The 15215-nt window shown below is 46.0% G+C and overlaps 1 protein-coding gene across 8 annotated transcripts in view; it reads left to right on the top strand.

Annotated features, from left to right (window-relative positions):
* Positions 1–14916, top strand: part of EPHB1 (EPH receptor B1) — a 322722-nt gene extending 307806 nt beyond the window's left edge. For 4 of the 8 annotated variants that reach the window (XM_090052907.1, XM_090052906.1, XM_090052904.1 and 1 more), the window contains one exon: positions 14498–14916. In XM_090052907.1, coding sequence (XP_089909033.1) covers positions 14498–14627 — 130 coding nt within the window. In that variant the 3' untranslated portion in view covers positions 14628–14916. The remainder of the gene's footprint in view (positions 1–14497) is intronic. The other 4 variants (XM_090052908.1, XM_090052905.1, XM_090052899.1 and 1 more) reach the window with 2 other exon arrangements.
* Positions 14917–15215: the final 299 nt, after the last annotated feature.

Genomic DNA, 15215 nt, shown 5'->3' with positions numbered 1-15215 from the left:
ATTTCACTCTTATGCTAAGAATTCATAGTCCTTCCATGTGATGGTTAAAGTCAAGTAGCAAAGCAGCATGCAAAAGCCGTGGAGTGATGAGGAGTGTTGCTGACAGCTCTAGCATTGCCAAGCCTGGGGTTAAAAGTCAGTTGAGAGTCATTTCCATTTTCCCCTTAGAATTCAACAGGGACTGAGGAGAGGGTTGACTCTGCTCCTCTAAACTCAGATGGGGATGTCATGTCTTCCTCTGCCATGGGACTCAGCCAAGCACTCAAAGATGATCTAATTTTGCAACCTCAGGAGTATCACCATTGTCTGGTCTCCTTGCTTTGATGTTTGCCTGTTGCTGTACACAAGTTCTTAGTTTTCTCCTCTCTCCCTCTCCTGACCCTGTTGCCTCTTCTGTCTACCCTTTCATCCTTCCCTGTTTCTGATCCTTTCTCTTTATTAGCAAAACAAAAGCACCTAGAGTCTACTGATGAGACTGATGTTCCACTGAGTTAGGCACTGGATGAACGTAGAGCAAGAACAAATGACTTGCAGAGCTTACCCCCCAAGCAGATGGCTGGTAGGAAGTAGAACAGTGACAGTAAAGTAAGGGAAGTTGCCCAGGCTCACATGGGGTCAGAGCCAGGCTGAGAACCCAGATGTTTTCTCCAGAGGGACATTCAAGAAATATAACCGCAAATTACTGAAAGTGTGAATTCAAGGTGGATTCACTGAATAATAGTAGTCTCCCATGTCGGCGGTCCTAGTCATAATTTAAGTGGCCTGAAGTCAGTTTGATTTAATCACTTTGGAAGTGAATTAACCTGAGGGTGATGTTACATGTTACACTCAGACCACAATAAATCTGTGGAATGTTAAGTGATGTTAAAGTTATAACGTGTTGGGGGGAGTTGCGTGTTAAGGCTTAATACTGTTTGTTACCCTGTTATCCCTGTTCTGGGTGGGGAGGGAAGAACTAAGAGCAGTGTTTTCCTGAGATGCTGAAGGACTGCAAATTGCTCATTTTAGCTCTGTGGGATAGATTTAAGTTACCCTAACACATGCTAAATAGAGTTCATAGAATCATAGAAAATTAGGGTTGGAAGAGACCTCATGAGGTCCTCTAGTCCAACCCCTCCTCAAAGCAAGAGCATCCCCAACTAGATCATCCCAGCCAAAGCTTTGTCTAGCCAGGTCTTGAAAGCCTCCAAGAATGGAGATCCCACCTCTGGGTAACGTGTTTCAGTGCTTCACTACCCTCCTTGTGAGTTTAAGTTATATCTAACCTAAACTTCCCGTGCTGCAACTTGAGATGTTTGCTCCTTGTTCTGTCATCTGCCACCACTGAAAACAGTCCAACTCCATCCTCTTTTGAACCCTCCTTCAGGTAGTTGAAGGCTGTTGTTAAATCCCCCTAAGTTTTCTCTTCTCCATACTAAACAAGCCCAGTTCCCTCTGCCTGTCCTCAGAAGTCCTGTACCCTGCCCCAAAACCATTTTTGTCACCCTCCGCTGAACTCTCTCCAATTTGTCAATACCCTTTCTTAACCCTCATCTGAAGTGGTGTCATTTGAGACACCTAAAGGGCACTTAAACATGAATTAACACACTTTAACATGTGGAAACTTGTGTTTTAAGTGACCTTAGTATGGTCTACCAGTAATGTGTAACTTCACCCTCCATCGGTTTAAGGAGAAATTAACTTCAGTACTGGCTAAGGCCATGGCTACACTGACAGATTTGCCCCAAGCTGGTAAACCTTGACGCAATAGCCTGGGAGCAATAGTGTACAAATTAACAACTGTCCAAGGAATAAACTGCCTTGCCAGGGGGCATAATTTTCAGGGTTAGGGCAGATCTACCTCACATTAAGGGACTGTCCAGGACCGTTATTTCCCCTTGAGAAAGCTGGGTTTCTCTCAAGATATCATGCTCGTGTGTCCATGGGCATCCATGTACATGCAGTTTAACCAGCCCACTTTCAGAATAGGTTTGAATAAACTTTTCTGTGCGTCTCCATATGGATGAGCCCCTTTGTACTAGGACTGTACAAAGCTTCAGTAGCCAATTCGATTCATAGGAGATTTGGACTGATTTGGGGGCCAAATCTGGATACCCATTAAAAGGTGTGAATCGAATTGGAAGCCTCCGAATTGATTGGGAAGCCTCCGAATCAATTCAGAAATACAGGCAATCCCCACTCACCACCACAGGGAACTGGACTGATGCTCCATGCCAGTAGGTGGGGGATGGGCAGGGGTGGAGGAGAGGGGAGGGGACCATGGGGGGACCCCTGCCTGGCCCTATCCCCTGCTGGTTCCCCCAGGCCCCTTGAGTGCCCCCCCCACCTGGCTCCCTCCCCATCCACTCCCCCAGCCCCCCATCATGGCAGCCCCGCCCAGCCCCAGTGTCCCGGCACTTAAAAAAAAAAAAGTCCTGCACTCACTGGCTGCGGCAGTGGCGATTGGGGTCTCTAGGGGCTCGTGGCAGAGCTTCCCCGCACAGCACGGGGCAGTGGGGATTGCCTCCCCCACCTGGCACCTGCACCATGTGCTGTCCTGGAGCTGGGGTGGCTCCAGCAGTCACCTGGAGCCTGGCAGCTCTCAGTCCAAGCAGCCCCAGCTTTCAGACAGCATGCCGAGCTGCACTGAGCCCACACAATGCAACAGCTGTCACGTGGCTGCCAGGTAGAGTGGGGGCAATCCCCACTGTCCCACACTGCACAGGGGGGCTCTTCCACAAGCCCCCGAGGGCCCCGATCATTGCTGCTGCAGCTGGTGAGTGTGGGTCTTTTTTTGGTAAGTGCTGGGCACTGGGGCTGGGTGGGGCAGCCATGGGGAGGGGCTGGAAGAGCAGGTGGGGGTGGGGCACTGCTCTCTGCTGCCACTCCCCTGCCGCCAACACTGCCGCCACTGCCTGTTCAATTCAGAGGAGATTCGGCCCAATTGGGCAGCCAAATATCTGAATCCAAATCAGACGAATTGAATTGGGACAGTGATTTGAATCAGTGAATCAAATCACTGTCCCTCTGAATTGGCCAAATCTGAAGCCAAATTGAATACCTGCTGCTTCGCACAGGCCTCCTTAGTACTTCATGCTGTAGACCTCTCCCCACCATTTCCCACAGACCTCTCTCCATCCTCTCCTCCCTTCCCTTTAGTCTTCTTTCTGTCACATAGCAGATTGCAGATATTTACTTTCCTTGGGCACTTCAATCCTTGGAATAACTTCACTGAAATCAGTAAAGTTACACCAGGGGTGAATTTGTCCCTCTGCCTTGATGATTATCCTCAGGGGTCTCATTAGGCAATTGAACCCTTGTTTTGAAGGTGGGGAGATAGGGCATGAAAATGATGGTTAACATCAGTGCAATTATCAATGCTAATTAGTACTGAGTGGGACTGACAGCATGAAATACAGACCATGCCAAGTATTATGTTTAAGGAGCAAGATGCCTGGGGAGTTTTACATCTGAAATGCAGATTGCAGCTCTCTAGAGTGTACCATAGAGGTGTGGGATTGCAAAAGTCATTACTTTCCCCTATCCACAAATTTGTTAAAACATTTTCACAGGGTCCCTTGACTCCCTCACCTAGGTGTTTTGGAAAGAAGCCCCTTCCACATGCTTAGGATTTCAGAATCATTTACTCCTGATTCCCTGTGAAGTGCTGAGAGATCCCAGGTCCTGCTGTCAAAGCATTGATCATTAAACACACAGTACCTCCTACAGCTGTTTCTTGGTGGGGGGGGATCATACTTTATTGCATTGCAGGCAGAATACTTTGGTATTTGAGTTGGCTATTAGTATTTATCTGCTTATCAATGGTTTACAATTCATAAGTAGGGAAAACAAAGTGACAGTCAGGAAGTAAAGGGATCACCATCCCTATAGGATTGCCCCTCACCGCCACTTGGGGGTGCGGGGTCAGGATCGAAGGAATATCCCATCTCATGCCTCCTGCACAGGGGTAAGGTAGGACTCTTCCATACATGCTATCAAGTCAAGGTCAAAAGGGGCGCAGGATGGAGGCTACTACCTGGGTTCAGCCAGGCTCATAAAGGGAAGAGGGATAATTCAGCTCACATCCTGCCTTTGTATCTCTCATGCTGGTGGTGCCATAAAGCACAGAAGCAGGGGCACAATCATTTGTGTTCATGGAAACTTTCATCTTGGTATTGTTCTGCTTCAGGTATTGTGTACAGCATTATACTTGACCTCTCCACTGCCAGCTCTGCAGCCCACAATATTGGCCTCTCTCACAGGTTTGTTGTAAGGCCAAGCTCATTTGTGTATATTGAGAACCGTAAGAATCTCAGATGCAAGGACCCCTAATATTATTATTAGCCTGTTCAGAACATAAGTGATCCTAGACTGTGTTTACAAAGGATATATGGGATTTTTTTCCCCAAAGCAGGAGCTGCCTAGAATGGACTCCCCATGTTTGAAGCTCAGCTTTGCAAAAGTGTTAAACCAGATTTGTCTTTGTTTAGAGAGGAGTTATTTGGAAGCCTCTATACATTAGCAGGCTTTACTCACCTCCTGTTTTTCTGAGCAGTCTGGATTAGCCTGAGGAATAGATGTCCAGCAGGTATTCTGAAGAGCAGTCTGCTGCTAGCTTCTCTCAGCACCCCCAGGCTTGGCTCTGTTGTGGCCAAAATGGAGGAATTAGAAAGGACTGAACCTGCCTTGCACAACCTCACCAACTGCCTACACTTTGTGCTGTCTCCTCTCTCTCTTAATGCCTATGGAAATTAAGAAGCTTTCTGCTGCACACACCTGGCAGGAGAGCGGTGTTAAGAGGAAAAGCATGCTTTAACTCTTAACTACTGGATAGCCTCCCTTCAGGGAATCAAAGCCCCATTTGAGTTAATTGTGGCTGTCAAATTATCCTCCCCATTTAAGTGTGAAACTGCATTTCATTGACAATTTGGATTCCCCAGGGAGATGGCATTATGAGGGTTGATCCCCAGAGAGAGCTTGTGTGAACAATTAAAGATACAGTGATTGCTTTGCCCTCCCTCTACCCTCCACACAAACTAGGGAGCCATCTTTTCATGTCCTTCCATATCTCCTTCCAATTTCATGCTCTTATTTAACTCCATGCTACTGGCAGCTCATATTCCGCCTTTCACTATAACCGTTGAAGGAGGCATATTGGCTTTGTGCTGGTTATGAAGTCGATCAGATGCATTGTGTGCAAATATGTAGACTCGGTGTATTCATGTATTTTGTAATTCTGTAAAGCTGCCCACGAGCTTTAAAAGGCTACATAACCCAGTATGCTATCAAAATACTGAATAATGCATTATTTATTATGTAACTGATATTAATACTAATAATATTTTGCAGCCTTGATGGCTTTTCATCTCTTGAATGTAGCCTTTTTATTTCTGTTAATACACCAGTAGTGTTTATAGCCTGAGATCAAAGCCCCATTCTATTCTCCCACTCTCCTCAATTTCTGGTAGCTCAGTAAGGGACGTGACTAACATCTATTGTTTATGGTTCGTTTCTCTCTCATTGTGCTAGGCACTGCACAAACATGAAACAGAGGGGACCTTCTTTGCCTTTAAATACCTACATTGATAAACAAGGAGGTATTATTAGACTCTGTTTAGAGCTACGGAACAGAGTACGGGATTGATCCCTCTTCGTCTCGTGGACAATGAAAGTGCAGCTTGAGACTATATGGGAGTTACCCAACTATTGGGCACTTCCACATGTGTGAATTTACTGCACAGTAACCAAAATTACTGCTCAGTATGGGCACACATCTACATGTGCATGCCTGTACTGTGCAGTAAACGTGGCAGCTTATGCCGATTTGAGTGTAAATTTGATACCTGCATCATGCCGGTATCAAATTTATACCTGATTAGTTACTGCACAGTAACACATGTGTAGACATCTTACTGCACAGTAGCACTATGCGTATGGACTGACTTGGGAGAAACTTTAGTCGCAAGTCATTCCACACAGCATTAATGCGCTTTTTGCTTCCACATGTAGACACTGGCCTATTGCCACTGTTTGCATAGTAACTTACCACACAGTAAATGTAGGCTGGTGTAAATGCACATGTAGATGTGCCCACTGTGCAGGAGTGATTCCATTTCTCCCCCTGTTGCAAGTGCCCCTGTTATAGGAATATGATTGCCCAGAGGCCGCAGAATGGGGTAGGCCACCCGGACCATGGCCCAACCAACTTTTAGCACATTCATTTAGCTAGCTGTGCAGTTAAAAAAATAGCTGTACGGTTTTAACTGGAATGACAATTGTGCATTTGTGGGTTATATAAATTAATGTGTTAAAAGTTGGTTGGGCCATGGCCCGCGTCACCCACCGTGTTCCATGGCCTATGGGATTGCTCTCTAAAAGAAAATCTTCTTACACAGACTTCCCCCTTTTCTTATAATGGGAGCACTTACATGCCTGGAGGGGGAATCGAATTACTCCTAGGCTCTAGTTGGGTTAATCTCAAGCTGCACTTTGGTCATCTACTAGGTGAAATGGGATTCTGACCTAAGGCCTCTGGCAGACATTGCACTTAAAATGTGATTAACCAGTTAACCAGTTAATCACATCTTAAGTAGTAACCCCTGCCCGCGTTAATGTAATTAATGGTGTATTATAAAAAAATGTGCAAGAAAGAACTTTGAGGCTGGTTCCCATCACACCTTAAATTGCACTTGTGACCAGGCAGATTGGGGCTTTCAGCTTGGGGAGCATATGGGAGTCTTTGATTCCCATGTGCTTGTCAGGATGGGAGGGCAGATCAACTGACTGCCGCTCACAGTTTCTGGGTCACACCAGAGTCAAGGTGTCCAATGTGCTCCTGCTGCACGAAACAGCAGCTGATTTGTGCTCCCTGCCTCCAGGGTACAGCATAGCTCTCAAGTCCACCCTGCCCCAGAGGCTGGGAGTGGCAGCTGACTGAGGCTCTCACCCTCAGGTCCCAGGCTCGCTGGCTGGCACCAGCAATTTCATGTGTTGGGGATCTGATCCTCATGTAGCATGGCAGGAAGTGTGATTGTTGGGACTGCGCATCAGATCCCATGGTACCCTGAGCTAAACATCTGCCAGGGGCCTGAGTGACCTCCTAAAAAGCACTCATGGCAAACTGTCAAGTCTCAGACTATTCTACAGAGTTTTCCAGGCATAGTTATGTCTGTAAGGGTGGTGAGAAGATCATACCCTCTATCTGACAGTGCAGTGTTGGCAAAAACCCCTGTCTAGCGAGGTCTTCTGTTAGTACAGCTTCTGTCATTTGTGAAGGGTGCCTAGGGAGGCCTGCAGGAAAAAAAAAATCCCTTTTCTGATGCACTGCTGGCATAGCTATGGAAGAAGCAGCCCTGGAAGGTACACAGTTCACCAGAGTTTAGAGCCTTACTGGCAAGACCGTTCTCCCTCTTGTGAAAGACTAGTCTTCCTTTTACACTCACTGTTTGAATTCTGATGCAGCCAAATCTGCAGTTGGTTCAACTCTCTGTTGCTTCCTTGCATTCAACGTAATCAAAGTGATTTACACCGCAGGAGGAGGCGGGCCTGGGAGGTGTGTCCCATTTAGCAGCATTTCAGACATCGTCTGCTGCATCCTGCCTGTGATGCGCTTTGTAAAACATAACTAGGATGCATTTCCACTGCGGCGTCTTTTCGGTGATTCTGCCTTTCTATTTTCATTAACGTTAATGTGATTCATGAGACCTAATCCCTGAACACAGAGCTGGAAATGGAACCAAGTGTGCAAGAAATACACAGATCTCTGTATTTCCTTCCACTGAAGCCATCCTTTTAAGCAATTTCAATTTCTCTCTCCCCGCTCTCTCTTTCTCACCTCAACTGGCTAGCCTTTGTTCTGCTGAACTCCAGATTACTAAATAAAAGTTTCATTACTACCTAGGTTTGCTAAAATGATTTTTTATTCAATGCAATGATGAATTTTAATAGGAGTAAAATGTCAGGCACAGCTGGAATGTTTTAAAAAAGCATCAGTGTGTTAGGACAGTAGTACAGATGCCTTGGTATAATTATGTTGGCGATTCCCAGTTATCAGTAGCCAAGCAAGGGGACGCAGCGGTCAATTGCTTTGTTATTTAATGTGGCGGCTTTTGTGTTTCGAAGGTGCACTTGTATATTAAAAGCTTCTTGGCCCCCCTGAAGTGACTGAATAATGGGATTGTGCTGCTGTGCAGCACTTCTCAGTTTCAGTGTGAGTAGGAGGCGCTCCTAGGGCTGCTCTTTTTATGACGGAGTTCTCCACGCTTTCCCACCACCAGCAAAGGAAACATGCCATTTTCATGTTCAAAGAGGCAGTCTCTGGGAGAACAAAAAATCTCATTTAACTTCTCATTCCCCTTAGGGGAACACAGAGGATTTCTTGCAGGGAGGCTGTGGGGTTGTCTCCATCAGTACATGGTGTCCCAAATCTGTTCTAAATATGGCCAGAGATTGAGCTCAGGTTTAGTTCTGTGCCCACGCCCCGATTTCAATAAAGGTGAAACCAGAAAGCTGGTTTCGCCTCCTTCTCTTCTAGTCATGGGGGCTGTTCCAAGCATCGTGTCCAGGTGGGCACAGAAATCCTATCTGGGTCTTCTTCCTCTTCAGAGTTAACAGCTTGAGTCCTTTCCAGATACATACCAGTATTGAGCTTTGGTTCTTTTCCTTCATGAGGCTTTGTCCTTAGATCAGTTAAAATGGGCACCAAAATCTAGCCCAGGGCTATGCCAAACAGACACAGAAAGAGATTTCTCGGCTAAAACATCACATCCCCACTTTAATCAGGTCGCAGATCGCACCCCCATACCTGGGCTACTTGGCTTTTGAGCAGGACTGGGAAATCAGGCCAGCCCTGCCTGGTGGTTATGGTGGTTAGACTTTATCTCATTCAAATCAGTAGCCTTGAATAAGGAAAACTGTGTTTCATGGCTTGGACTTCCACAAATGTCAAAAGGAACTTGATGGTTGAGGATGAGATGTTGGTAGCTAAATACCTGTGGTCAGGATGGGCCCTGGCTGTACTGGAAATCTTCCTCTATGTACTAAATTTTCAGCATTCACACGTGGTCAGTGTCCAAGAGAAGAAATCTACATGAAGAATGGTCAAGCCACGTGAGAAATGAACTCAACATTTGCATGTAACCACATAGCTTGCCCTGTGCCCACTACAGCATTCTCTCCTTCCAAACCAACTTGCAGGTCCCTACATTCTTTTTGAATCGGGTGCCATGAGCTGTTTTTCTTTTTCCTAGATAAGTGATTCACCACACCCTCCAATTACACCTACCGGGGCAAGAGAGGGGAGAGAGAGAGTCCTGCACCTGCTGAGAGAGTTTCCAAAAGTGCATGTGTGGGATTATATCTTCTTTTGGCAACTGGCCAACTGGGAGGATAAGAGTTGGCTGCTGACAGCTTAGCCAAGCTGTTCTTCTAGCTGAGGTGGTGGAGGCTCACATAGCGGGTGATGGAAGTCGCAGTTCTGTCCCTGCTGGAACCAACAGTGGGGATTGCTTACATGGACAGAGGAGGACATGTCCATCTCATGAATGCTCAAGATGGTCTTTCTCTGCTGGCCTTGACAGCACTGTTTTCTTCTTGTTCGTACAACCTGTCGACAGCAAGGAGAGAAAGAACTTGAACTCCAGTGGCAGCATCAGCCTGTCCTGGCAGTGGAGTTGTGCCTTTGTTGGGTGCAGCAGTCTTCCTTGCTGGTTTGCAGCTGCGGTGACTGCTTACTGTTATGCATGATGGGTCCAGACCAGAGGCCTAGATCCAAACAGCTGTGAACTCCAGAGCTGCATAGAGCCTAAACCCACTTATCTGTTGTTCATGTGAAATGCACTTCTCACCTCTACCACACCTACAGCAGATCTGTCCTCTGAGAAAATCGTTGTTGGGTTGAGCAGACACTATGTGTGTCATTTAGGCCTGGAACTCCCAATAAGATGTAAAAAAAATGGGGAGGGGAGAAAGAGGTCATTCAGGTTCCTATAAAGACTCTGATTGAGCCATGCAGTGCAGATGAAAGGCAGCGGGAAAAGAGGCAGCATTTGGGCAGGGGTTATTACTACTGCAACATTAAGCAAACCCAGTTTTATTAAAGTTATGGTTCATGCTGGCATTAGAGCAATAGAAGTGTCAATTCTCCTCTTATTAACTCCACTGCCTGGGGCACAGATTTCAGCTAACACAGTCAAGAGTTGGAGCTAATCTCTAGCACAGATGTGAAAGCCAGGGGTAATTACCCCAGCCTAGAATAAAACCAGAGGAGAGGAGGAGGAGAATTCAAATCGTCATGTTGTGTCTACAGAGAGAAAGAGGCTTCTATTAGTGGCAAGAAATGTCCTGCGTCAAAATTTCCTTGCAATATAGCATAAAGGATTCTGCTAGTGGCACTATGTGGGTGGAGGATAAGGGGTGTGGTTTCCTTTTAACCCCTTTTGTTCTGCTTTAACTGGCTTGATCATCTAGACTGAGATTATGGACTTTGCTGTCCATTTAAAATGGGCTATATGGGAGTTATGGGGGCTGCTGCACCTATACATTTGTCTCGATGTCACAAGGAACCACACAGCTGGGCCAAGAAGCAAGACGGAGGCTGTGTGTGATCAGGTAGACACTTGGCTTCACCCCACTGTGAACCTGTACAAAGAGCAATGTGTGCCATGCCAGGAACATGACAGCTCTTGAAATCACGCTCTGGATGCCTGCTCAGTCCCCCTGGGCAGGGCAGTACCCCTTACTTAGGGCAGAGGGTTAAATCACAAGCCTTGTCTCCAGTTTCTAACAAAAACTTTTGTGAACTTTTATTTCGAAGGATTCTTTGCCAGAATATGTCTTCCCCTCCCCCTAACATTATTCTTCTGCAGTTCCCTTTAGAAACAAAGTGGGGGGGAGGGGAATAACAAGACAGTTGGTTTCCTTTTTCACAAAAAGCTAAAAAAAAATGTCGAAAAACACCATATTTGTAATGAGAAGCAAACATCACTATACAGCCAGTCTTGTTTATCACTCATCGTGTCTCTGTCTTGCTATAACATCCGATTCCTGAGAAGTCATTAAGGCTCCAGTCATCTTGGGGTATCAGTATACCCAACATCCCTTCCATACTATTCAGGCTGCTGTTACTTAGGACCGTCTTCCTCTCTGTCTACCACCTCTCTTTGTCTCTTCATTTTATTTTCTGTTCTGTCCCATCAAAGAGAAACTCCCTTAACTTTCAAAGCCCTTACCCTATCTGGCTATGCTGCTTTCTTACCACCTCCAACCTTCTTTCTGTCAACAAAGCCAGTCTCAATTTCCTTCTTTTCAGCTTTCTACAAGCACTGTAGCAGGGGATTTTTTTTTTGGTGGGTCACCATTATGCATGGGAAAAAGCTTCAAAAATTCCTTTTGGTTGTTTAAAGCTTCCTATCTACCAGATACATTTTATGAACCCTAGTTCTTGTATTGTAAGAGAGAATAAATCATTTCTATTGACTTTCTCTTCGCCATTTAGTATTTTGTAAACCCTTATCATGTCCCCCTTCAAGTGTCTCTTTTCTAAACTGAATCAGCCTACCCTATTAAAATTGTTTTTCAGATGTATAGGGAGTAAAAGGAAGGCCCAGGGTGGTATAGGACCACTACTGAATGGGCAAAAGCAATTGATGACAGACAGGGAGGGCAAGGCTGAACTCCTCAATGAGTTCTTTGCCTCAGTCTTCCTAGACGAGAGGCAAGACAAGTCTCACATCATAGAGAGGCAACAGCTGGGCACCAGACCACCAAGTGTTGACCCTGAAATAGTGTAGAGTCACTTGGAAGGACTGGATGTGTTTAAGTCGGCAGGCCCGGATGAGCTCCATCCGAGGGTACTGAAGGCACTGGCTGATGTCATTGCACAGCCACTGGCAAGAATATTTGAGCACTTGTGGCACACAGGACAGGTCCCAGAGGACTGGAAAAGGGCCAGTGCGGTCCCTATTTTTAAGATGAGGAGGAAGGAGGATCCAGGCAACTATAGGCCTCACCTCCATCCTTGACAAAGTCTTTGAAAAGATTATTAAGGCTCATATATGTGAGAGCCCAGCAGGGAAAAATTATGCTGAGGGGAAACCAGCATGGGTTCATAGCAGGTAGATCATGCCTGAATAATCTAGTCTCTTTTTATGACCAGGTTACAAAACACCTCGACACAGGAGTAGGGATTGATATTGTTTACTTAGACTTTAGGAAGGCCTTTGATATGGTATCCCACCCCATACTGGTGAACAAGTTAAGAGGCTGTGACTTGGATGATTACTCAGTCCGGTAGGTGGCAAATTGGCTAGAGGGTCGTACCCAGAGAGTGGTAGTGGATGCGTCGGTATCGACCTGGAAGGGAGTGGGTAGTGGGGTCCCACAGGACTTTGTCCTTGGACCGATACTCTTCAATGTCTTCATCAGTGACTTGGACGAGGGAGTGAAGTGTGCTCTGTCCAAGTCTGTGGATGATACGAAACTGTGGGGAGAAGTGGACACACCGGAGGGCAGGGAACTTCAGGCAGGCCTGGACAGGTTGGACAAACGGTCAGAAAACAATAGAATGCAATTTAACAAGGAGAAATACAAAGTGCTGCACCTAGGGAGGAAAAACGTTCAGCACACCTATTGCCTAGGAAATAACCTGCTTGGTAGCAGGGAAGCAGAAAGGGATCTTGGAGTCCTAGTGGACTCCAAGATGAACATGAGTCGTCAGTGTGACAAAGTCATCAGAAAAGCTAACTTCACTTTATCATGCATCAGCAGATGCATGACAAACAGAACCAAGGAGGTGATACTTCCCCTCTATCGGGCACTGGTCAGACCGCAGTTGGAGTACTGCGTCCAGTTTTGGGTGCCATACTTTAAGAGGGATGTGGATAACCTGGAGAGGGTCCAAAGAAGGGCTGCTTGTATGGTTAAGGGCTTGCAGGCCAAGCCCTACGAAGAGAGACTAGGGCACCTGGACCTCTTCAGCCTCCGCCAGAGAAGGTTGAGAAGCAAGCTTGTGGCTGCCTAGGCTGCCTATAAATTCATCATGGGGGCACAGAAGGGAATTGGTGAGGCTCTACTCACCAAGATGCCCCTGGGGGTCACAAGAAATAATGGCCAGAAGCTAGCAGAGAGCAGATTTAGACTGGACATTGGGAGAAACTTCTTCACAGTTAGAGTGGCCAAGGTCTGGAATGGGCTCCCAAGGGAGGTGGTGCTCTCCCCTACCCTGGGGGTCTTCAAGAGGAGGTTGGATGGGCATCTGGCTGGGGTCATCTGAACCCTTCACTCTTTCCTGTCTATGCAGGGGGTTGGACTCGATGATTTATTGAGGTTCCTTCTGACCCTAACATCTATGACTCTATAAGTCTCCTCATTTGGAAGCCCCTCCATACCATTATCTATCCTTGTTACCCTTCTCTGGATCTTCTCTAGTTTTTCTATCTCCTGTTTCTGATGTGGGGACCAGAGCTGGCCACAATATTCAAGGTGTGGACATATCTTTGTGAATCCTTGTGAAACAGGAGTATATGATGTGGTTGGCCACAATATCAGGAGCCTGGACTTAGTGAGGCAGGCGGGTTCCTGCTTGTCCTGTGATTCCTGGTACTACAGCTTCTGATGGACCTGTAGCTGTCATGAATTACTTAGAAATATCCCATTGCCATTCATGTCCTTTCTTCTTCCCCGCCTTTCTCATGCACCTCTGGTGCCTCATCTATGGGACTGTAAGACCTATAAGAAATGGACTATAGTTGCAACCGAGACCTGTCTCCATGGAGGCATATGATTTTTCAAATGTGAAAAAAAAATGCTGAAAACAAGCTTCTTATTCTGTCAGATGTTTGAAGGGAAGTATTCCTACAGCTCTTTGTCTCAGGCTTTTTCTTTGTTCCAGAACTCCCAAGAAGTTGAGAGGAATGGATCTTTTTAAAACAAAACCTCCATTTTCTTAAGAAACCATTTATCATTTTTAAAAAAAAGTATGGCTCCATTAATTCTATGCTCACCCAGCAGGTCCCTGATAATTTTAATATCTCCACGGGCTAAGATTACCAAGGGGCTTGGGTTTTACTATGTAGATAATATGAATTCATGATAATTAACAAAAGTCCTGTGTTTTCTGGTGGGTCAGTTCAACATTAAACTATGTCTGTGGTCATTGTCTTGGCAAGAAATTCCCAGCTGAGTGGTCAGGTTGAAGATGTAACAGGTTGGGAATTCATGCAGACTGGTGAGTTTTACCATGACCCTTGAACCTAAGGAGTCAGCACACGTTTTTACTGAATGTGGCATGCAGTTGTGATTGCTTTTAAACCCTGCAGCCCAGGAAGACTTCTGTACATGACTGCAAACCTACAGAAATTTCTTCTTCTAGTGCCGGCATGCTAGCCAGTGCCCAGAGGGCATGCCATCTCTTAGCTGCGCTTTGATGCTCTCTTCCATGTTGCCACGGCATTAGTGACGGGAAGGCCTGCTTTGCTTCTTTTCCTTAAAATAAACTCACCTCTTATCTTTTCCCTTTTAGGGGCATTACTTCAGTAATCCATCCCACAAGGAAATGGACACAGGACAGTCCTGACAGGAAGGCTCACCGCCACACAGCCCTCTTCCTTTTCCACTGGCAAGGCACCCCACCATCATGCTCCACAAGATGAACTTTGACCTCTCCACAGCAATGTCAGGCTCTCATGCCGAGGACTTGCTCTGCCCCAATGAGCAGAAGCTATGGGAGCCACCACCTCAGCAGCATGCACTGTGCCGGTTGGCAGATACCCTGTCCTGTACATAGCCAATGAGATGTCTGTAAAAGATTTCGCCCCCTTGTAATTTTTTTCCCCAATTTGTTGATTGTGTTGAAATTGTCGGAGTTTGTAACAGTACCTTTCAGAGAATATTGTACTAAAGAGAAAATTGCACTCAATAAAAATGACAAAATAAGCCTGATCATTTTCCCTCTCCCCGCTATTGACATTTGTTTTTTGCTGGAATATTATCATCATGATAGAGCCAGGTGAATACCAGAACAATAATGTACTATGGCTATTTATTTGAGGCCCAGTTCTCAGCTGTCATAGTTCTATAAGCCCATGACTTTAAGTGGAATTATGCCAAATTACACCGATTTTGTGTCTTGTATTTTTCAAAGAATCCACTTTGATCTTCTTCATTCCTATTTATGGCTGCTTCTTGCAAAACTCTGCAGATGTTCACAGAAAGTTAATTTCAAAGACTCATGCATGAGC

Source organism: Crocodylus siamensis, chromosome 6, assembly GCF_052110815.1.
Source record: "Crocodylus siamensis isolate JL-2025a chromosome 6, ASM5211081v1, whole genome shotgun sequence".
NCBI lineage: Eukaryota > Metazoa > Chordata > Crocodylia > Crocodylidae > Crocodylus > Crocodylus siamensis.
The sequence above is the reverse complement of the archived record's forward strand: the minus strand, read 5'-3'. Positions and strand labels throughout refer to the sequence as shown.